This window comes from Cyprinus carpio, chromosome B8 (assembly GCF_018340385.1).
Source record: "Cyprinus carpio isolate SPL01 chromosome B8, ASM1834038v1, whole genome shotgun sequence".
In the NCBI taxonomy this organism is placed as follows: Eukaryota; Metazoa; Chordata; class Actinopteri; order Cypriniformes; family Cyprinidae; genus Cyprinus; species Cyprinus carpio.
In genome coordinates, this window is record NC_056604.1 from 8,877,759 (window position 1) to 8,901,721 (window position 23,963).

The 23,963-nt window shown below is 38.0% G+C and overlaps 1 protein-coding gene across 10 annotated transcripts in view; it reads left to right on the forward strand.

Moving 5' to 3' along the window:
* Positions 1 to 22,833, forward strand: part of LOC122138228 (ELAV-like protein 4) — a 78,616-nt gene extending 55,783 nt beyond the window's left edge. For 7 of the 10 annotated variants that reach the window (XM_042729550.1, XM_042729547.1, XM_042729542.1 and 4 more), the window contains 4 exons: positions 5,386 to 5,539; positions 13,058 to 13,292; positions 16,389 to 16,427; positions 18,808 to 22,833. In XM_042729550.1, coding sequence (XP_042585484.1) covers positions 5,386 to 5,539; positions 13,058 to 13,292; positions 16,389 to 16,427; positions 18,808 to 19,135 — 756 coding nt within the window. In that variant the 3' untranslated portion in view covers positions 19,136 to 22,833. The remainder of the gene's footprint in view (positions 1 to 5,385; positions 5,540 to 13,057; positions 13,293 to 16,388; positions 16,428 to 18,807) is intronic. The other 3 variants (XM_042729543.1, XM_042729544.1, XM_042729545.1) reach the window with 3 other exon arrangements.
* Positions 22,834 to 23,963: the final 1,130 nt, after the last annotated feature.

Consider the following 23,963-nt stretch of genomic DNA (forward strand, 5'->3'; position numbering starts at 1 on the left):
GTTTTACAGTTCCATCTTTGGAGAAATATCACCTATTTAGCATCAAGATATTAGAAATACAGATTGAGATACTAAAAATAAATTCATTTGGAAATGTAAAACTGTCAATAGTTATTTGATTAGAAGTTTCTCTCCTGAAATCTCCATAATTTGTTTGATATTTGTTCTTTTTGCTCAGTTAATGAGTCACTTTTTTGCGCTAAACTTTATACTAAAACCATATGAAGATTTAGCACTGCATGATTTTTCCACCTACACTGTCAATGTCCATCTCTGAATAAGAATATTTTGATTATCTGCTCCGGTAATTAACCAAGTCTGCATGTAGACCTGCCTTCTTTATTCCTTTTTTTTTTTTTTACCTCTATGAAACAGAAACTATAGCAATTTGACATCAGAAATAGTGTGCTTTTAATGCAAGTCATACATATTTTTTATATCAGTTGACTATGTTTGGTTAAGTGGGCTAAAAGTCCTTGGGCCCATAGCAATGCTACAAAAATAGAAACCAAGCTATCGTGTTTCTTGTGGTCTCAGCTGGTAAGAACAAAAACTGCGATTTACACGAAAGAGCTTTTATTGCTTATCGCTTCATCATTCTTTGCCTGGTCAGGACACGTTGTCACTCCAATCTGTGTCCTTTGTTAATCATGTAGATCTTTTTATATCCATATTTTCTCTCTTCATCCATCCGTCCATCTCAGCATGGGTCAGAGAAGTCAATGTCTTTATCTCTTATCTCTGTGATCTCTCTTTTACACCTCTCACACTCTTGGCCCTCCCTGCTCGGTCTCCTTTCTCTTGCACTCTATGAAACCTCTTATTCAGACCAGCACCAGCCCTCTCAAAAGATGCTCTCCTGCTGTAATACAGCAAGAAAGAGATGAAATCCTCTGTCTCATAACTCCTAATAAGTGTGTTCCAAGGTCATCCTTCTCATAAAGCCTCCATCGTAACCCCACCCCCCATCGAGCCGGGATGAAGACAGACCATCTAATAGCAACAGACAGCTGCATCTAAGAGTGGATGAGCGAGAGAAAGGGGGAAAAAGGAGAGGGCAATTATCCGAAGTGCAGTTCTTTGCTCTTTTCAGCCAAGCAAGAAAAACGGCGTTTATGAGGGCCCTCCTGCTGAAATAAGCTGATGATGTATGTTTACAAGAGGCTGTTTAGCCAAGAAAAAGGAAGTGAGGAAAAATGTCTGTGGCGGTTTACGATGAGTTTATATTCTTTCGCAAAACGCCAGTGTCAAGTTCAGGGACACGCCATCGCTCAAGCACATCAGCTAATGCAGGAAGTTCATGAAAACCGACCAACAAAGCTGCATCTCACTGGCTGAAAAATCAAAAAAGAGTGAGAGTTTCACTTCAGTCACAACTTCTACATGCTCATCATTTTGTAACACACACACTTCTCCATGACACTTCTCCGTTTCTCAGCAAAACTCCGGCTTTGCCTTCCTGTCGAGGTGTGATGGGAGAAATCCCACTGAGGGCGAGAAGAGCGTAGCCTTGTGCTGTGAGATACGTGTATACATACACACACACACACACAGCTCACAGCAGACAGGGTGTTGATAGATCTGACATCTGGAGCTGCTTGACAGGGCAAGAAAAAAGCAAAAAGAAAAGAGGAGAGGAAAAGAAAAGAAGGGAAGAGAGGAGAGGGAAGAGTCTGCCAGAGTTCCATGCCTTTTGCCTTCTCCATTTAAGTGGATTTGAGGAGATTACGGCGGAGTGTTTAGCATGTTTAGCTCAGCATTTGTAGCAGTGTAACAGCCTGTGATGGCTCTGCTGCCCAAATGTCAGAACTAATGAAAATATGAGATGGAAAGGCTGCTTCAACCATTAATGGGAACAGATTAAATTGATGTGAGCATTAAAAGGGCAGGGAGATAGAAACATCTCTCTATCTTGAATTAAAACTGAATCGCTGTAGTGAGAGAGAGCGAGACAGACAAAAACGTATAATCAACAAGGAAATTCAGAAAATGGGTTTGTTCGCTCAAAGAATGAAAAATCTGTCATAATTCTGTATACTGTAATCAAATTCTGTACTCACCCACGTCGATTCATACCCATATGACTTTTTTGTGGAACACAAAAGGAGATGTTTTGAGAATAGTACTGGTCGTTCTTTTTAGTACATATATGATAAATTGGGATTGGAGCTTTGCAGCTTCAAAAAGGACAGTAAAGCACCATAAAATTATCCATATGACTTGCATTTATTTAGGTTATTATTAAGCATTTATTTTTATTTTTAAATAAAATGTATTATTGTTCACATTATAAAAATTTAATATTTAAATGAAAAAAGAAACAATACTATTGCAATAATACCAGAATACTGTAAGGTTTAATATATATATATATATATATATATATATATATATATATATATATATATATATATATATATATATATATATATATATATATATATATATATATATATATGAAAAAATATTTTATTTTATATAACACCATATTACAATAATAATATTTATATCATTATTACTTTGCTTTTAAATTATAAATTATAAAGCTTTCATTTTGGTGGAAAAACCTTGGGAGAACTTAAAAGTTTCTCTTTTGTTAAAAACACATTAATAAAATTCTCATTACACATTTGGGAAGGTATCCAAACATTTAAAATGCATGCATTTTTTTCTCATTGGATTTACACAATCCGTGTGGCTAATCCTTCAGGTTGCAAAACCTGAAAATGTGTATAAATTCGGAAGAATCACATACTTGAAATTCCAAGTCTTCTAAAGACATACAACAAATTTGTGTCATTAATAAATTGGAATTTAAGTGATTGTTTACTAAAAATCTTGAACTCTTTTAGAGTTTGTGAGAGAAGTAGCAATGGTTAAATCATGAACAAATCATTCTTTTGAGTAGGAACTTTTAAATTAATCAATTGATCTGGTTAACAAAAACCAAAAAGATCAGGCTTCCAAGTCCAACACTGTGAGTCATTTAGAGCAGTTAACAGAGTGAAGGGAAAGAATATTGGTGAATAATGACTAAAATTGTGGTCTGTTCATCACATTAAACTATTTTATAAAGTATTTGTAATAAAAGTAGTCATGTGAAATGACATTAATATTTGTATGAAAGCAGTCATATGGGCTATGATATTCCGTGGAACTGAAAAAAAAAGTTTCATGGGTTTGGAAAGACATAAGGGTGAGTTATTCATTTTCATTTTTGAGTGAACTATCCTTTTAGGAAATAATTCTCATTTAAGAAAATCCAGGATGAGCCACAGCACTAAAGTTTCCCACAAGGATTACTTTAATTACTTTAAAAAATAGCTAATTATCTCTGTACAACTGTGTAAAGTTCAGTGACATTATGGTATTAAATTTGCCAACGACTCTGAAATTTGATTGAGAATGGTTGCAATGGGTGAAAATTGCATCATGTGTGTAAGAAGAGAAAGAGACTGGTATGTGAAGTTGAAAACAAGTAGAGTGTATTTTAGAGTGTGACAGACACTGTCCAAGGTGCTGCAGAGTTTGACAAGTCGAGAGAGGTGAGAACGTGCCGAGTGAGTGCTAGATGGAGGGAGTATGGTGGAATGAGCGCTGTCCAAGGTGCTAGTAAGCGCAGCGCGCTGATATTAGAGCGTGTGGGGAATGCGAGGGTGAGAGAGCTATAGATGGCTTGGCTCTCACTCTAGGCACAAACAGAAGGTTCCAAAGTGTTATTCAGCACAGATGACAGCCAGCCTTCTCTCTCTCACACTCACACACAAGCTCTTCCATCATGTGTGTTTTCTGAAAACAAATCAGCCTTTATCATTTACTGCTGTGGGTTTTAAGTGAGGTTCATGAACCTTATTCTAAAAACAAGTCAATCTGTACAACTGTAGAAAAGAAACTAAGACTGTCCAATTTGTACAATTGATACTTAGAGTAATTTGTTTCTAGACCTGAACTAGGAAAGCATTTAATAGAAAATTAGGTAAAAAAATAAATAAATAAATAAAAATAATGATACAAACTGCATTAATAAATCTAAGTTCATGTGTATCTCTTTATATTCTATTTCAAGCTAAACATGAATTACAATAATAAAACACAATAATATATAGTAAATATATAGAGTGTGTGTGTGTGCATACACACACACAAACACACACTCACAAATAGAGTATTGTTCACTTTTGATATATAACAACGTATAAATATGTATAAATTTAAATTTTGACATTAATTTAGAATAATACAGGCTTTAAAGTTCTGAACTGGGAAAGTATTTAATAGAAAAATATTTGGTAATACAATATTTACAGCACAATACAATACAATAAGGTTCTATACATTACCAATAGGTAATGCTGTAAAAACAAAATCATGATACCAACTGCATTTAATCAGTTAGTGTTTTACATTTTGTATAAACTATTAAAAATACATAACATAAAAAATATAAAAAAAAATTATATATATATATATATATATATATATATATATATATATATATATATATATATATATATATATATATTGCTTGTAATAAGAAACTATATGCACACACATTCTATATACACAAAATATTATTAAACTATAATATAAAACAATCTATATAATAAATTATATGACAAGAAACATTTATATAAAATAACATTTGAAACATTAACCTAGAATAATAAAGACTGTAAGAAAAATAACTGCTACATTTCGAGATTTAATAATATATATATAAAAAAAATCAGTTTTTCTTTATGACTTTTGGAGACTTCTGAGAATAGACTGCAATCATGCCTGTAGTTCAAAGGGTTCATGAACTTCAACCACTGTACTTTGGATATCCAATTTCTTGGGTATATTGTTTCTCTTCAGAAACTGGGTTAGAGGTGGTGCACGTTAATATTGAATTTACATTTTCATTCCTCCTTTAAGACAATTTGCAAAGCTCTTTAGATGTCATGTGTATATCCCTTATCTGTGAATGAGCAAGGATCACAGAGAATCCCTCGCAGCAAGTTGTTCCTTTTCAAAATATTATAAGAAGTCAAAGAGATTCTTCTTTGTTCTTAAGTGGAGGATTTGGGGGCATTATCTTTCTGAAGTCTCTAGCTGCTCAAGGTCAATGCAAGAATACAGACCACCAGCACAGTGTGAGACAGAACAGGTGCGCAGACGACCTCTGGCATCTGAATGCTACATATTGAAAATGCTAGAAGCTGGTTAAAAAATCCCCTGAACAAACATCCCCCAGAAGCCAAATTGAAATGAAATGTTTAACAAGCACATGTGGATGTGGAGTTTAAGAGATCAGATTCCTACACGACATACTGTACAGTAAACCACTGTAGTTTGATAATTGCAACAAATGCTTAATGTGTTTATGTGTTTTTTGTCTCACAGGTTTCGTATGCACGGCCCAGTTCGGCTTCTATCCGTGACGCTAATCTGTACGTGAGTGGGCTGCCCAAGACCATGACCCAGAAGGAGCTGGAACAGCTCTTCTCTCAGTACGGACGGATAATCACCTCCCGCATTCTCGTCGACCAGGTCACAGGTATCAGTGGGACCGCTTTTCTCTCACCCTGTAGCACGCAAACAAACAAATTCTCCCATTTAACAAAAAATAAATAATCATACACAATTTATTATAAGATTTCACTTTATTGCAGCTTCTTAAAAAAATGTATAAGACAGTAGGAATTCTTCTACTCTTTGAATGATTTGTTGGGTCCAAATTAAATTTAATGGAAGCCAGGCTAAAATGGCATTAACCAGATTAACCAAATTTGCAAAAACCAGACTTGCGCAATTTTATCATTGACATGACATGTATAAAAATGAATTTTTGTTTTTGTCTGACCGAAATTAAGTTTGTAAACACCCTACAACTAATACAGGGTTTCTCCAGGTATTATGAAGGTAAATTTAAGACTTTTTAAGAACAAATAAATAAATTGAAGGAAATTGTTTTATCAACAACACTTCACATTTTTAAAAATACAACTTCCAACAAATCTCCATCACTTTTTAATTAATATATATATTAAAAAAACATTACTTCCAACCACTAGAATATAAAAAATAACTTTTACTGTACCATATGATCACCCTGCAAAAAAAGTGTTCTTCAGTATTTCTGCCTTGTTTTCCAGTGCAAATGACTAAATATTCTTAAATTAAGATACTTTACTTGACGAGCGAAATTACGTAAAATATCTTGTTTAATGAGGAATGTATGAGTTCATGATTAATCCAAAAGGGAAAACAAGTTTTCACAGCCTATTGACAGGTGTTCTTTTTTAAGCATAAACTTAATTTATTTTTAGACCTTAATTTGTATGAATTAAGAATTCTGAAGACCTTTTAAAGACCCACAGAAAACCTTTAATAGAAACTACACACACAAACTCAGTCTTATAGTCATCTTCTGTGAGTAAATGTATGCGCATGTTGTCTGTTGGTATTTTACCACAAACATGAATCCCAATTTTTATAATCATCGAACATTAGAACCGAGTCCATGACATGGAAAGACTGATGAGTCTATTTTAAAGCATCCAGTCATCTACTTGGCCTACCCTTATCCAACATCATGAATAAATCAACCAGGATATAAATGGTCATAGAGCTGAATTTCTTCACATTCAATATTTTTACAACTGCATAATTCATAACGGCACTCACCATGCAAACAATATTGCATAAGCCACAGGAAAATGTACTCCACGTTCTAGTGGTGCCAAACCCTTTCTGAAGAACCGCTGAGGAACGTTGCATGGTCACATGCACACAGAGGCCTTCCTCCCTTGACATGCATCCTTCCTCTGGCCCTGCAAAGGCTCCCCGGGAGAAAAGGGTTAGGCAGGAGAGAGCCTAATGATTAATTAAACCTGAGTAGCTAGTGATTAAGAATCAAGGAGTGTTTTCTTTTTGAAGCTACTGATCGTAAAGATACATGGAGCAAATATTACAACCCTATTTGAAACCATGAAAACTGAAAAAGGATTCTGCCTGTCTAAAATGAGAGTTAAAGTCAAAGAGGAATTAGACATGTTACTCAAGACCAGTTAATAGTTTAGTTAAATCTCCTATGAATGTTGACAATTCAGATTGTCACCTGCCCATATCTGAATACTGATATCATTAGCAAAACAGAACATTTTGTATAAGTGCATTTATGGCAAAAGAATGATTCTTATGAGGCAATTCTTTTAACTGAATCAAAATGAATCAAAGCATCTACTCTTGACCTAAGTCACTGATACTGAATTTCTGAATCGATTGATGCCTCACTGAAACACATTAGCATGGAATACCATGCACAATTAGGATACATTATTTATTTATTTTTTGCCAAAAATACCGCAAGAATCATTAAAGCAATTAAGAAACTATAATCAGAATCTCAACCAAAATCAACTTTCATCCCTACTCATTAATGAGTAAATCAGTGTGTCAGTTTGGTAGCCCTCACAAAGCTAGCATGATGTCAATCGAGAATCAAGTCAGCATCTGCTACATGCTTCTTAAGGCAAATCTAATTCTGTGTCATATTCCTCTATACACCAACATTTTTAAGAAAAACAGCATCCTGAAATAACACCGAAAGTCATTAATAAAGACAAACACATATGCCATGATAAACTAACAGTGGCTTTGCCTTTCTGAAATAATAATACATCATACATCCTTGTCAAAAGATTCTTGGTAATAATTAGGGAAGCATGTTCTCTGTTCGCCCTCACAAAAAGGATAATGTATTGCGATGGAAGTCCTCTTCCTACATGTCTTGTTTATATAACTCGTTCCCTAGGGTGTGTCTGTTTGTTTTGAGTTTATTGGGAAATGTGACTAAATTGCAGGGATTTAAAAAGCTTTTGAGCATTTGACTGAATCCACGGCATGAGTACTTAATTCTACCATGTAACCTAAGTGAAGTACGATAAGTTTTGCCCTTTGATCAATAGTCAAATATTCAGAGAGGCTCCACCGAGCCTTGCCTAGCAGTCAATGCATGTCCCGTCAATGAGAGCAAATACAATTGATCCATAACGCCGGCTCCTACAAGCTGCGCCTCTTAAGTGAAAAACGGCTGTGCTCCCATGAGCTACTTGTAGAAATCCCTCTTTTAAAATGCTATGCTTTCTCCTCTTCCGCTGCCTTTTCCCGCTCATTGATATTTTCCCATGACTTGAATTCTATTAACTATACAGTGTGAGCGCGCTGTCAGGAACGGTTAGAAACACAACGTCAAAAAGCATTCGAGCCAACGTTGCATGACGAGTGTCCAAATCAAGGCCTGTCGAACACAAAGGATCTGTGATGTATACAATGAATCGAGATGCTCCACCAGACATCGCAAAGCATGCCATGACACCGCTGCCTTGACCTCCAATTACACAAGGACAAACAGATGGATTTATGGCAGTGTGCCGGCAGCACCAGGCAAAGAGCTGCTCAAGTCTTCAAAGACCTCCCTTACTGAGCCTTTTCAAAAACCATCTGTAGCGGCAGCAACTAAAAGTTACATAAAATGAGGACGTCGGTCTCCTTTCTCTGATTAGGCAGAAGCTACGGCGAAGAGGTGTAGGCTTTTTTCCTCATAATATATTTAGCGCACTAGTTTAATAAATGTTCCATACAGTTGGCACAGCCACTTAAAAGTGAGAGAATGAGAGACAACGGAGAGGTGCTTATGTTCAGACAGAGGAGAGAAGGCTTTCATTAACAGCCGAGCTTTTCTGAGCTTTCCCTTTTTCCCCAGAGGACTCTCTCTCTCTCTTTCTCTCTCTCTCTCTCTCTTTCTCTTCCGTACACAGTAAGTGTCGAGGACCAGAACAGTGGGCGTGCAATGGAAAGCGCTTTGTCAGGCTGGCTATGGCGGTCTCTTGCCACTGTTCCTTGTGCATTCGCTCTGTGTGTCACGGTTATTATTAAACTCAGCATTCTCCGGCTTCATGTGTGCTGAGCCGAGATAAGTACAGGTAGAAAGTTATGTAAGGTAGGAGTGATTACCGGGAGAATAGTGCTGTTAACTGGCACATTGTAGCCGTAACTCTGTTCGGTTCATGATAAGCTCTAAAAAGGAGCTAGTGTCTCCGGTTTTAGCCCGACCGCTCGCTTTGTTTAGGCAGCCTGTTATAGAAACGGCTGCAGGCTCATTATGGTAATGTCAGGGAAGCGAGGAGAAAAGAAAAAAGTAAAGCACAGTCAACATTGAGGCGCCATTTGCATTTTTAACCATTAAACTGTGAGCTTTTTCTGGACCCTAATTTTAGTGATTCTGCGGGCGTCTGATAGATCATCAGCTGTTTGCTGAGTCGCAGCCTGAATGACACTGGTCAGCACTATTTCTACCCGAAGAAACCGAGATCCCATCACAATTTCATTATAGTTGTGTTAGTGCACAGTGCTGAAAACCTCTGGATTGAATCATACTACAGACTACCTGCCCTACGGCTCTACTTTGTTTTTTTTAAAGGTATGATACAAAACAGACTTCCCGAGAACAAAAGGAAACAATAAACATTAGTATAAAACATTAGTTTGCTGTTTAACAGTCATCAGACCCATCATTCATAGAGATATGCAAGGATGTGCAAAATTCTGAAATGAAAAATTGGCTTTTTCAATTTACAAGTTTGAATTTAAAATTTGAAATTAAAAAAAAATTAAATTTAAAAAATTAAATTGAACCAGAATTTAAAAGCTTTCCTAGTTCAATTATGAATGATACAGTATACGACTCTGATGTTATGAGTTGTTATGGCAAATGCAGGCTATGTTCAGAATGGAATTTTAGCATTCTACTTATGGCTGGAATTCACTACAGAAAACACTGGGCATTATATACTTACCGACTTTGTAATAGTCAGAGAGGAAAAACTGGCCATCACACACTAAACGACTGAGGATCACACACTACCAGACTTTAAAGATCTTTCGATCACAACAAAACAACACGGAAACATGCACATTGTTGCTACGCATGACAAATGAAAACAAAATGTGTTCTAAGATCTGCTCAAAATATCAAACATGTTTGATATCCCCTGACTGGATGGATTCACAGCCTGAAGCTATAAAATCGGAGACTGTGACTATGTGATTTTCTATGAAATCTATCAACTGCAGACTGGCTCTAACTTCCGGCAACTGCTGTTGACTTCTCCAAACTGTAAATCGGCGAAAAATCGGGACAAAAATCATATAGGGCATTCCACCTTACTAAATACTGAGCCTTCTATACTGAATACAGTTTACTTTAAACAGCTTCTGATACTCCTGGATACTGTGCATATATAATACAGTGCAGAAAAAGTAGCATGATTTTCCAAATATAGCCATATTATAGGTTTAAAAGGGCTTGACCTTTAACCTCTGAGTCTGTTACGCAATGACAGCATTCAGAGGCAGCGTGGTATATGAAGATTCCATCAAAGGAAACTGGTTTCAGATAGGCTTCAAAGTCACATCTAATGAGCTAAAAAGAACTTTAAAGCAAATATTTAGTCACCACAATACTTGTTTCTAGAAAGAAATGGAGACATGTTTAAAAAAAAAAAAAGAATTTATAAGAAAAAAATCATGTTGTTTCTATTTATTTCACCAACTGTCAAACCACACATTGTGGGAGATATGGAGGATACATCTCTGCTGCCTTCAAAAGCAATTAAGGCATTATAGTAGACGGGATGTTACAAGACATTGGATTTATACATGTCTTGATGCTTTCTTCTCCCTGCTTCAGGACTCAGCCAGTGTTTGTGTTCAGCCTAAACAAGCAAAAGCAAAGATAGCATATAGTTTATGTCAGATCCATCAGTTCATTCCTGCACACTTAAACTGACAGACAGAAACAAAAAGTCGTCTAGTTTCGGATCAAAATTTTATGAAACGGAATGTGTAATCTCTTGTATTTTTAGATACTTGAGCTGTTGCATGTCAAATATCTTCTAGACAGAGAGAGGAACAGAGAGAGGAGGTGTCATTCCCAGTTTCCTCTCTCTGCTCCACTTTCGAAGGATTCTGCTTTGACCTCAACATCACTCCACGATGAGCACGAAGCTAACTGTGCATCCTAAACTCTCTGGAATAATGCATGCTTTTCGTTCCTTGAGCCTTTACTTCTGACGGTCTAATTAAAGAGAGCAGGTTTTAGGAAGGGAGAGGGAAAAGTGAAAAGCTGTCAGGAATGACTCACGCTGCGAGGGAAAGAGAGTAATGCAGCCGCAGTCTGAATGAAAGCTCACTGCATTGAAAAGATTGTGTGCAAATATTTGTTTGCAGAACGGAATGCATCAAAAGACACTGATTTGAATAGACAATCAGGCAGCACAACAGAAAACATCAATACTAGCGGGTGACAGCTGAGAGAGTGAGAGGAGAACGAACTGACAATATAGAAAGCAGAGAGCAGACACACACACGCTCTCACACAAATACGTGTTCATTGTATTATGCAAATTGCCCTCATGGCAAGTCATCTCCACACGCACCTCCTCAGAGCAGAAGGATTGTCTCATTAAAAACCAACCCAACAAAAGACCTCCCAGTAAGCCAGGCTCTTTTAAATGTTACTTTCAGGTAGTGGTCAAAAACATTGCCTTGGAAACAGCGGAAATGTCGCGGACAAGCTTCGTACCATGAGGCGGCGTGTGGCCGTCAGCTGCCACAAACCACACAGCGTGTGGCCGTCGCACACACGCGCTCAATTTCCACACCAGCGGTGCGACAGCATCTCCACACAATATCACCATCCTCTCATGAAGAAAAGAAAACAAATTACACGTCTGCCTGACAGCACCGGAATGCTGGCCGGCCAATAGAATCTCCCCGTTCCATCGTGCCTCATTTGCATAATGTGACACCAGCAATTGAATCCGTCACACAGGTTGCATATCTCTGTCATTTGTCGTTTTCGACACTGAATCATTTTCGGTCTCTAAATATAGGAATGAATCATTCTGAATGTAGGTGTGCAAGACAGGAAGTGTGCATTTGTGTGTTTGGTGCGTTCAAGTCATGTTGGAAAGATTGTATTTACTAGTTGAAAACACAGAGGCAACCACACCAGTGTGGAAGGAGTTATAACTTTCTTTAAAGGAGTAGTTCACTCAAAATTAACATTTTTGAGAATTTTTTCACCCTTAAGCCATCCAAGATGCACGTAGATGAGTTTCTCAGAACTGATTTGGAGACACGTAGCATTGCATCACTTGCTCACCAATGGATCCTCTGCAGTGAATGGGTGCCGTCAGATTCAGAGTCCAAACAGCTGATTAAAACATCACAATAACCCACAATTAATCAACATGATTCCATTATATGTATTAACATCTTGTGAAGTGAAAAGCTGTGTGTTTTTAATAAATTCATCAAGGCATTTTCATTTTAAACTGTTGCTTCTGGCCAAAATCCATAATAACGCTTCCTCCAGTGAAAAAGTCCATGCCCTGTTGTCCTCTCACATTAAAATCCACCTACATGTTTGTTTAGAACTGTTTTGGATTGTTTTCAGATGAGGTTTGATGTATTAATGATGTATTTGTTTCTTGCAAACACAGCTTTTTACTTGACAAGACATTAACTGATGAACTGGAGTCATGTGGATTACTGTGATGTTTTTATCAGCTATTTGGACTCTCATTCTGACGGCACCCATTCACAGCAGAGTATCCATTTGGTGGGCAAGTGATGTAATGCTACATTTCTCCAAATCTGTTCCAATGAAGAAATAAACTCATCTACATGTTAGATAGTCAGTCAATTTTCTGCAAATTTTCATTTTTGGGTGAACTATTCCTTTAAGCCCAGAGCTTCTGAGTTGGGGGCGTGTCAGTGAAAAAAAAAAATCAGATGCAATGGATGTAGCGTCTGTTTTTTAAAATAAATCTAGCTGAAATTTTTGTAGAAAAGATGCATCACCATCTGGCTCCAACCAAGCACCATAATTACGACTTTCCAACTCATAAATACTAACTTTCCAGGAGGACTTGAACATATCATTGATGTTGCTGTTGCAGGCTGGATAAAGCCAGTAAGCGTATGGTGTGTTGTTTCTGGTGTGCTGGCCCCACAGGTGGCTCGCGGGGTGTGGGCTTTATTCGCTTTGATAAGAGGATAGAAGCGGAGGAAGCCATCAAGGGTCTGAATGGACAGAAGCCCTCAGGTGCCGCCGAGCCCATTACGGTGAAGTTTGCCAACAACCCCAGCCAGAAGACCAGCCAGGCACTACTGTCGCAGCTGTACCAATCCCCCAACCGCCGCTACCCGGGTCCTCTTCACCACCAAGCGCAGAGGTTCAGGTAAATACAGTCATTCTACAATAATAATATGTATATTTTCTTACATAGCTTCCTTTGAACCTCACATCAAAATTGGTGGAATAGCAAGGTAAAGTAGGTGTCTGGATTGTGAAACAGTTACCTGTAGAGCTCAAGTCGTGTGTGTCATGTCACCACTGAGGAATAGCTGCTCCCAAAAATCTGCAGAAACAAAATGAGATTCAGAAAAGAAACGGAAGCAAAAGGACTGATAAGAGACAGTGGGGTTCTGTCGTTCACAACGTCCCTCTGATTTCTTTTTCTCATACGCCATCCTCCCCTTCTTTCATTTCACATCTGTTCCTTTCATTTCAGTTCAGCAGGCCAGCAATAACTTCACTCTGGCAGCTAACACCTTTACAGCCCTGGGCAGCACTTCTCAACGTTTTTAAAGGCGATGTGAAGTAAATTCTCTCTGCCGTGTCCCCTCACTACACATACAGTTAGTCACAGGCAACAATAACAACACCTTTTGATCCTTCTGTTGACTTGCTAGGACTTTTCTTACGATCTCCTTTCCTCGCAGGCTAATTCACATTAGCTATGAGTCACGTCTTATGAGCTTCGAGCTGGCGAAGCCTGCCAAAATAGATGAGGTCATTTTGCAGTGAAAGTTTACTGCTTAATAGCAGCAGATATCAACTCACAATCAAACAGATTGAATATAGTATCAACAGTGTTAGTTTTAGCCATTTAGCAAAATGATACATCCAGCAAGGAAGTATTAAATTAACCAAAAGTGAAAGACATTCAGAATGTTACAAAGAAAAATTTAATTAATGCTATTCTTCTGAAAAATCCATTATTTTAAATAATCCTTAAAAACATATTATTTTCCACAAAAAGCTCTAATATTTAATAATACAGTTTTACAGTATTTTGCTAAAATAATTACAGCCTGACATCTTTCAAAAACAAAACAAAAAAACTGTACCAACCCCAAACATTTGAATTTTCACAGCAGTGCAAATCAATGAAGTATTACATAATGAATTTGAAATGTTAAAATATCAATTTCTCACAAAAATGCTAACCATGGAGCTTAGAATGTGCAGACCGTTCAAGCATACATTCTTTATATTGTGTGAATAGGTTTTTAATGCGTGGTCTTTTTATCTTCTATTGGTCAAACATCTTTTTTACTATACAAATTCTCAGGTCAGAGTTCACCTAAAAGTGTGTGTTCACAATCGCATGAATGGAAGCATAATGGCCTCTAGTATGCAGCTCATAACCATTCAAAATATTTCATTATTCAGTTGTATCATAAATATAAAATACTTTGGATGAGTTACACTCTATCTCCTCTAGATACATGAACTGTCGGTGCGATGTTTACTTTAAAGCAAAAGATCCTTTGTTTAGACAAACAGGACTCGTCAAGCAATTAGCACTGCACAGCAATACTGATGACAGAAATCAGTAATTAATTTCTCATACATCACAAGCACTTATTATTGAAGAGATCTGAAAAGGATGAGTCCCATTTGCATGTATTAGTCGGCCTTACAAAGGCCTCATTGTGTTGTGTGTGTGTTTGGAGAGGAAGTGTGAAAAGCTGTAGGCCGGGTTTAGACACGTCTGCATATATCTAACACATCGCCTGCTCTTGCACCTCAGACCCCTCTCTTCAATTAACTCATTTACCCACAACGCAACCTGCCTCCCTAATTGGCTAATTGGCATCTTAATGACTCGACATGCTGAATGTCCTCGCTTTATTTTGGCTCCGTTTTTCCTTCAAGTTCACAGAAGGCAGAGTCACCAACTGTTGAACCACTGCAGAGAGGGAGGGCCAGCATGTGTACGTGTGTGTTTTGTCTGGAGAAGTTCAGTATGAAATGTGAGAAAGCCGTAATTAGCCCTGTCGGCCATCTTGCAGCAGTTTTAATAGGAAATGAGACAAGGCCGAGCCGAGTGAGGGACGGAGGTCGCAGAGTAGCCAAACAGACAGGAGCCTAAAATGAGAATGACTGACGGGGAAGGAAAGTGTAATACACCGGCCCACTGGGTCATTGGGGCTAATAGAGAGACCGTACAAGAAAGAGACAGCAAGAAGAAGAAAGGGCACTCCCAGTTAATGCTGCATTACATCCTGCCTCCAACTTCATTGAAATGTCATTTTATATTAGTTTTCAGGTATGCTGAAAGATGGCCCCACACCAATTTCATCCATAACACTAGCATATTATCTGCACATGTTCAGACACTAAGATTCATTCTTTATAATTCACTCTGAGTATCTGTTTGTATGATTCATTTATTTCTCTTTTTGAGTTTTGTTTTTGATTTGCTCATATCCTTGTTAATCATTCTTTAAATGTCCCTATAGAAATACATTACAGTATTGGAATATATATTCGAAATATACACATTCTTTTTTGGGCGAATTCTCCATTTTATTGTATTAAATATGTAACCAAAAAAAATGTTTCCTTGATAGAAATATGTATATATTACCTGAATAAATTTAAGCTCCTGTTTTTGAGGCGTGGCTTAGGGTTATTCACAGGAACTTTAAAATATAAATAAAATATATTTATATATTCATCATATTAGAAATTATAGCATACACAAATCTAAATAAATACCAGTGCATTATAAATTAAAAATATATACAGTATATACAGTATATATATATATATATATATATATATATATATATATATATATATATATATATACAGTATATATATATATATATATATATATATATATATATATATATATATATATATATAAACTGATCTAAATAATTAGAGCCAACTTATCGCAATTTTATTTGAATATATGTTACATAAATGATGTAGTGAATAATATTTTAGGACTGCAGCACTGTTAGGCTACATAACTGGGTGGGCATTCAAGTGGCCTCCTGTTACCATTAGTGCTGCTGCAAGTCTTCTGTTCTTTGGATGTATGATTGACTCTGTGAGATGCCTGATGGGGCAGCACAGTGTAATGGCCCATCGCTAGATGGGCGTCTTCCTTCAGTGAGGCAGGGATGTAGCATTAGTTCCACTGAGTGAGTCAACCATCTGCCTGGCATTAACCCCAGAACCCTCCTTCTCTTTACAGGCTGGACAATTTGCTTAATATGGCCTATGGCGTTAAGAGGTAATTAAAACTTTACCGAATGCCAGATGTCCATGTTTGACAGTATGATTTTTTTTCCCTTCTTTTTGAAAATCACATGCATTCAGTTCAGTTCAAGGTTTTTTTCCCTTCTCTTTAGTTCTTTTGGCTTTTTTTTTTCTTGATTATTTTTATTTCAACCTACCAATCCGTAGCCCTAAAAGTGTAAGTATCTTTTATCATTTGTAGTGTTTGATTATGATGATTCAAAAATTTTTATGAGTTCCGTTTTGGTATTTTGTGTTTTATTGTTGTGTAGCTCCTGTTTTGAAGCGTGGCTTCCACAGGATTCAGGGGCTGAAGCCGTACCTCCGTCCAGCTCAGAGTTACAAGCTGCCAACAATTGAACAAAATTATGTATATTACTAATGCATTACATATAACAGCTAAAATGCATGGATCGATGGAAGGCTATTATGTTTTTTGTCTACTTGTTTCCATTTTATTTGTTGGAATGAGCTGGTCTAGAGCAAGACGGAGGGGGTGACAGCTCACCTGGATCCCTGCAGGAAATGTACTGTTTCACTGCAGGTTTAGGAGCCTCTGATCAGTTGGGTTTACTCATGTTCTTTTGCTTTGTGCTGCTGTGGATGTAGTGAAAAGGCTTCTTTTGAACATGTTTTAGTGCTTATGACATTTTGTTGCATATTTTAGTATCTATTGAAACACTTTGATGTCCCTCGAACACTCAAGGCTAAGATGGAGGGAGTAGCATGAAAGGTTGTGCATTGCGCACGTTTTTTTTTTTTTTTTACAGATACCTCTCTGTTAAGACTAAAGGCTCCGCATTTACTAGATTTCTCCTCTTTCTAGAAAAGTCCTTTGCATTTTGGCACTGGCTGATCAGAATCTAACAATTGTTGTTCGAAAGAAAACATGCTTTTTTTTTGCAAAATCTGACAAGTAATGGGAAGTGCAACAATGAAACAGGATATGCAAACAAGGCAGCGGCGTCTTTCAAAACAAATGACGAGACGAAAGATTCCTTTTTATTTACACTCACTGCGATCGGCTGTCAAATAAGCCTGTCTGCCTCAAGAGAGGGAAAATTTCGGGGAGATGAAACCAACGGGGGGCAGGGGAGGCGTTGTGCTCACAGAGCACGCCGTGGAAGGTAATTAATGAACAAAGACCGGTCTGAAGAAGTGAGCATTGCTAGGTGAAGGTGGGCAGCTCGGAAGGGTGGGATGGCTCTAGGTCAGTCACTTGTTGCTATGCAACTCCTCGTCCAACTGTTCGCCTTAGTTCGAACAACAGACAGCACTCGGCCCTGCCCTAGTAGTCACCAGACAGCTCTGTGTCAGCAATCCGCTAGTCCGACCCTCGCCCGCTCGCCCCTAGCAGATGACTGGCATTCGAATTACCACAAAGCCATATTCGATGAATAATGGCTACGGATTCATTATTTACACAGAAATACCAGCATAATTGAAGTCATGAGATGGTTGCTTGTCATCAAGTGTGCCGACTTACCATTATACCCTTCATTTACATAATGAGACGCAAGCGACAGGACACAAAAGCGAAAGAGAGAGACAGATGTATTGACTCTGCCAGGACGAACGGCCTAAAACGCAGATGAAACGTCTGAGTAATTCTTGGCAGAACAAGAAGCAGGGAATTGGCCGGCCCTGTAGTCCGTGCAGTGCTATCGATCACAGTCACACACTGCGGAGCGGCAGAGGGTGTGGGTGGAATACACTCTGTTCCCCGTGCTAGCTGGCTGGAAAATGCCGCTTCCATTTTCTGCTCGCTGGCAGCTTCCTATCCCCCTCCCCAAACCTTTCCGATTCGTAGACGATGGCAGCAAAGTGGAAATCTCAATTAAAGCACACCCCAATAATGCCTATAGTCATTCCTTGAGAGGTGGCACACGAAATGAACCTTTTATCCAATTTACCTTTTATTTAAAGTGGAAATTTCCTTTAAGCGGAAAGGCAATTAAGTGAAATCAACTGAGCATTCAAATCTCTGTATCATGAGGGAGGAAAAAAAGGCAAGAATGGAAAGATTACAAGGAGAATGAGAGCAGATTTACTCGGTTGCATGGAAATCTCTGATGAATTTTGAAGGTATTAATGTGCAGAGTTCCTGTAATTTATTTCCCCAATAGATTCTGCGTCTCGGCACCCATCGCTTCGGCACAGCCCCCCGCAGCCAGCACCGGGCGTAGCCTTTTCACTCAGTATTAAAAAAAACCCTCCGGCTGCCTTCCGCCTGAAAAACAAGGAGCAGATATTTAGACAGGCTGAAAAGATTATGGCACTGAAATTGTTAGCGTAACCCTTGAAGAGTCAGCTGGAAGTTTGTCTAATGGCAGCTTGACTTACGCATCTTCCTCACTCTCTCTCTCATCCTGCAGGTTCTCCCCCATCACCATCGATAGCATGACCAGTCTAGTAGGGATGAATATCCCCGGTCACACAGGAACGGGCTGGTGCATCTTCGTCTACAACCTGTCACCGGACTCGGACGAAAGTGTCCTGTGGCAGCTCTTCGGACCATTCGGCGCCGTCAACAACGTCAAGGTGATCCGCGACTTCAACACCAACAAGTGCAAGGGGTTCGGCTTCGTCACCATGACGAACTACGACGAAGCGGCCATGGCCATCGCCAGTCTGAATGGGTATCGGTTGGGTGACCGTGTCTTGCAAGTGTCTTTCAAGACCAACAAGACCCACAAGTCCTGAACTCCCCTCCCATCACTTGTGTAGCTCCTTACAGCTCCTCTAATACTAAAAACCCACCTCTGCCCACTCAGTTACTCAAAACAGGAACACACCAACCAACAAACCCACAAAAAAGAACTGGATATGGCTTATAATATAACTTTGGACCTATAAGCCAATGTTGCCTAAGTATTACAAAATGACAAATTGAGAATATTCATTATTTGGAGACCCTGGAAGTGGTACAGGGATTCTGTTGTATATCTTCTTGAGTTCTCGTGGTTGTATTTACTTTAGTCTTTTTTTTTCTCTGTAAACAGTAGCAAAACCAGACCGCCCTTATTTTGAAGAAGAAAATGTCCTTCTTTAGATCGAACTCTCTTGGTGTCGATTCAGGATTTTTTCTTTCTTTTTTAAATCCGGATCCACTGTCGTTAGAATAATGCCTCCCTGGTAAGAGAACAGGAGGGGGCTCTTTTTAAAAAAAAGAAGAAGAAAAAAAATCAGTGATCATTCATTCATTTGTTTTGGTGTAAATTGTTAGAGATCCCCAAAATGAATTGACAGGGATGAGGCCATCCCTTTTCTCTAATGCAGAAGATGTTTCTAGCATAGTTTTGGTTTTGTACTGCAAACAAAACACACGTCTGTCCTCACGGGGGATTCAGGGGGAAGGGGCGAGGGAAGGGACGGGCTAGCGCTCCTGATGACACGTTGCGTCAAAAAAAAAAAAAAAAACCTACACACACACTGTTGCCAAAGAGAAAATCTCTTTGCTTGAAAATGCGTTTAGAAAAAATGAAAAAATAAAGAGAAAGAAGATCTATTTTTATAAATAATGATTCAAATAATTATTGAAGAATTTTTACAAGAATCTGGATTTGAAAAAAGAGAAAAATATTTTGACTGGCTAATTAGGGACGGGGGGAGGGGTCAGGTGCCACCTTGTCTTGTTCGTTCTGCCGTGGTACTTTTTAGGATCCAAGGTCGTTTGTTTTTCGGGGAGAACCGGATTGGCGATGGAAGAATTTTGTAGATGGAAGAATTTATCAAGGGATGCAAATTCAGGCAGGTAATTTTTCATAGCAGTAATTATTCAACAGCGATACCCAATAGGAGAGGGGGAGGGGTCTTCCCAGGCCAACCACATCTTCACAGTCAAGAGCCCAAAGCAAGGCCACTCATCGTCCACTCATTTACGTTAGACCATCCGTCTTTGGAATATAAGTAATAAAGATACACACACGCGCGCACACACACACTTCTTTCACCATTCGGATGACATATACATGGTTACGTTTAATTCGCTATGATTTTGTGATATCGCATTCAAGATGTACTTCCTTTAGCGATCAACAGTAGGTGCTATATTACATGGTTCACATATCTTAAATATCCAACTTTGTTGTTCTTCGTGTTGTTTAGAGAGAAAAAAAAGAAAATTTCGATGTTGGCATTATATTAAGCTGCTGTTTTTCTTCTTTCGTTGATGTTATTCTTTCGAAATTGCCGTCGTCGGTCGTCGTCTGGTCTGGAAAAGGTCCAGACAAACAAATTCGGGCGTCCACGACGACGTTCCTTTGGCTTGCTTACTTCTAGGTTATTTGCTGAGTGTACAGCGTTTGTCAAAATTCAGCGATAATTAGCTAGTTCTGTTAGTCTAGTATTTGTTTCCTCAAAGGATCTATTACGACTGTGTCTTTCTTTGTTGTGTACAAATAGATAATATATAGTCAACATTTTCTGTTCCAATATCTATATCTATCTGAGTTGTCACTGTTTTTCGTTCGGGATTGTCTTTTTTCATATGAAAACTTTATGAAGTGATGGTTCAGTTACTTAGAAAAACTCGTGAGGAATCCTGTTTAATATGTTGTCATGTCGCTTGTGAAGATAAAGAAAAAAAAACGCAAAAAAAAAGAACTGAAAAATTGGATCGATTTATTTGATTTACCGCCGCAGCAAAAGAAATCGAACAAAAAGCTTCTTGAGAAAAATCTGTATTTATTTATTGATCGATTGATTGATTGTCTCATTGATTAAATTATTTATTTATCTCGATTATTTATTTATTTACTTGTTCCTTTCTTATGTTGTCTGTGTTTTTGCGTGATTATGGTACAGGGAGGGGGGGTCTTTCTGAGCTAAAGGGAACAAATGACTAGGGGAGACGCTCTTCCATTAGTCCTGTGCACTGAGAAATTTTAGTACGTTTGTGCTTTGTACCAATATATCAAAATTACAATACAAAAAAATTTAAAAGTCGAAAACGAAAAAAATGTCAAGAGGGTTGGTGAGGCTCTTCCCTTATTAATAGAAACAGTTACTCGCTATGCATAACCTAGCCGATAGTTCAATTTGCTATTGCTTTTTTCTTGTCTTGTTAAACATAAATCTTTAAATCTTTTTCAATAAAGTTTAGTCTTAATAGAATGTTATAACAGTTGTTCTGGTTCAATATAACCTGTGATAAGTTTGTGTAGTTTTAAAAGCCACTTCCCGCCCTCCCTCCACACACTACCGTTGCTTCGTGATTAAACTTTATGCAAAAATGTGGGTCTGAAATGTAGTTTCTCATGGATCTCGACGACGTTCATGTCAGGCTTTGCTGCCCTAATTTGATTGATCGATATGTGTCCATTGTTTTAGTATGATTCATCGACTCATCTGAACTGTAACCTTCATTTAAACCACATTGATACTCCAGAAAAAGGAGAAAAGAATAAAAAGCATTGACTCTGATTGTACTGGTTGAACAAAAATAGCTATAGCAGATAATATTTGATAGATGACACCTGTTATATATTTTCTAAGATATAGTCTATTTTGAAAGGTAAACTTCCTGAATGGAGAGCTCGGCTCTTGTTAAGACCGGTGTGAATGCTGGAGAACGGAAAACAAAAGTCACGTTCATGAGCTGTCTTACATTCCTCCACCTCTAATGCCATCCATCCTCCTCTGCTCCGTCTCTAAGGGGGCGGCTGAGGCGGCACGGCCCTTCTCAAACCCCGCTGCGGTTGGGAGTTTGAATTATGCAACGACCCCAGTAGAATGTTGTTCTGATGTACGAACAAATTTCCTGCATTACGTCCTCCTCTTTTGGTTAATGGCATCACCCTCCGCGTGTCTGAGTGTGGATGACTGCACGGGAGAGCGTCTAGGACGCGTGAGAGTTTGCGGGGGTGTTGGAAATGCGGGGCCGTGCCTCTATAGTGCGTGCCCATATCGCAGTGTCTCTCCCCCTGTAGCGCCTTATAGTGGCAGCCTGCCAATAGGAACCCATCAGCCAGTAGTGTAGGAGGGAAGGCAAAGTGAGGAACAAGGCTCTTGTCATAATTCATTTTCTCCTGAAATGTGTTTGTTTACTATCTGAAAAATCTATAAATCTTTAAAGACAAAAAAAGATGAAAAAAAAAGAAAAAAAAAGTTCACCGGACCAAGCTGGTCTCTCCTACTTATGTTATTACTTATCTATCGATTATTGATTATTGTTACTATGATTAATATTATTCTCATTATCCTTATTCTTATTACGAATCAAATTACTGCGATGAATGACTTCATGTTATCCTTGCTAGTTTAGGTCATTTCTGAAACTGGAAACAAAATATGGAAAAAAATACTTGCTGTAAATGTTTTTTTCTTTTTCATAAAACTGTTGTGTTTGAATTATTTGTACTTTTGAATGTTGGGACAATAAAATAAGGTGTTGAAAGCTGTGTGCTGCCATGTCATGTTCAAGAAAAGCTTGCTCCTTACGTAACACAAGGTGATTTTAACTAATACCCACTAATCTTTAAAATATTCCCGGGAAGTTTCATTTTCTCAAGACCCCGGAGGTGCCAAATGTCACTTGAGCTGCACCTTTTTGATAAGAATTTGATCAGTTATCCCAAAGAGCGTGAATGCCAGAGTTATTACTCACACAAAAGTTGAGATTGGCAGAGAGGCACGGAAACTACTAGTAGGTCATTATTACATTAAGCAAATCCTCTCCTAGGCTGTACTACAAAACAGACAGATGTGATGTAGTAAGACATGAGAGCACAGCGCCCCCTGTTTCCTTCCTGGAGAATTACTGCAGCTCTCTGCCCTTACTACAAGCAGTCATGCTTTAAAAACACACAAGTTTTTAATTAAAAAGCTTTCATAAAAAGCAAATAGCAGTAGAATATGTGACCCTGGACCACAAAACAAGTCATAAGTGTCAATTATTGTATCTAGGACAATATTTGGCCGAGATACAACTATTTGAAAATCTGGAATCTGCGGGTGCAAAAAAATCTAAATATTGAGAAAATCGCCTTAAAAGATGTCCAGATGAAGTTCTTAGCAATGCATATTACTAATCAAAAATTTAGTTTTGATATATTTACAGTAGGAAATTTACAAGATATCTTCATGGAACATGATCTCAATATCCTAATGATTTTTGGCATAAAATAAAAATCAATAATTTTTACCCATACAATGTATTTCTGTCTATTTCTACAAATATACCCCAGCGACTTAATACTGGTTTTGTGGTCCAGGGTCACGATATGGTAAAATACAATGATATTTAATATTTAAAATGATGTAGACTCACATGGGAGGAAGAGTCCAGTCACATCAGTCTTCTAGAAAAAAATCTTGTCTTCTGGAATCAATAAAAACAATAATAAATAGTGTTATATAGTGCTTTCAGCACAACCACAGAACACAGTATAACAGTATATACCAGAAAACAAGGATAAATGCTTGGACATCAGAGGCCAACTACCAAAGTTTGTGTGAACTAGAATTGAATTTGTATTGCAGTAGTAAACAGGATGCAGAATTTGAATAAAGCATTAAATGAACTAAAAAC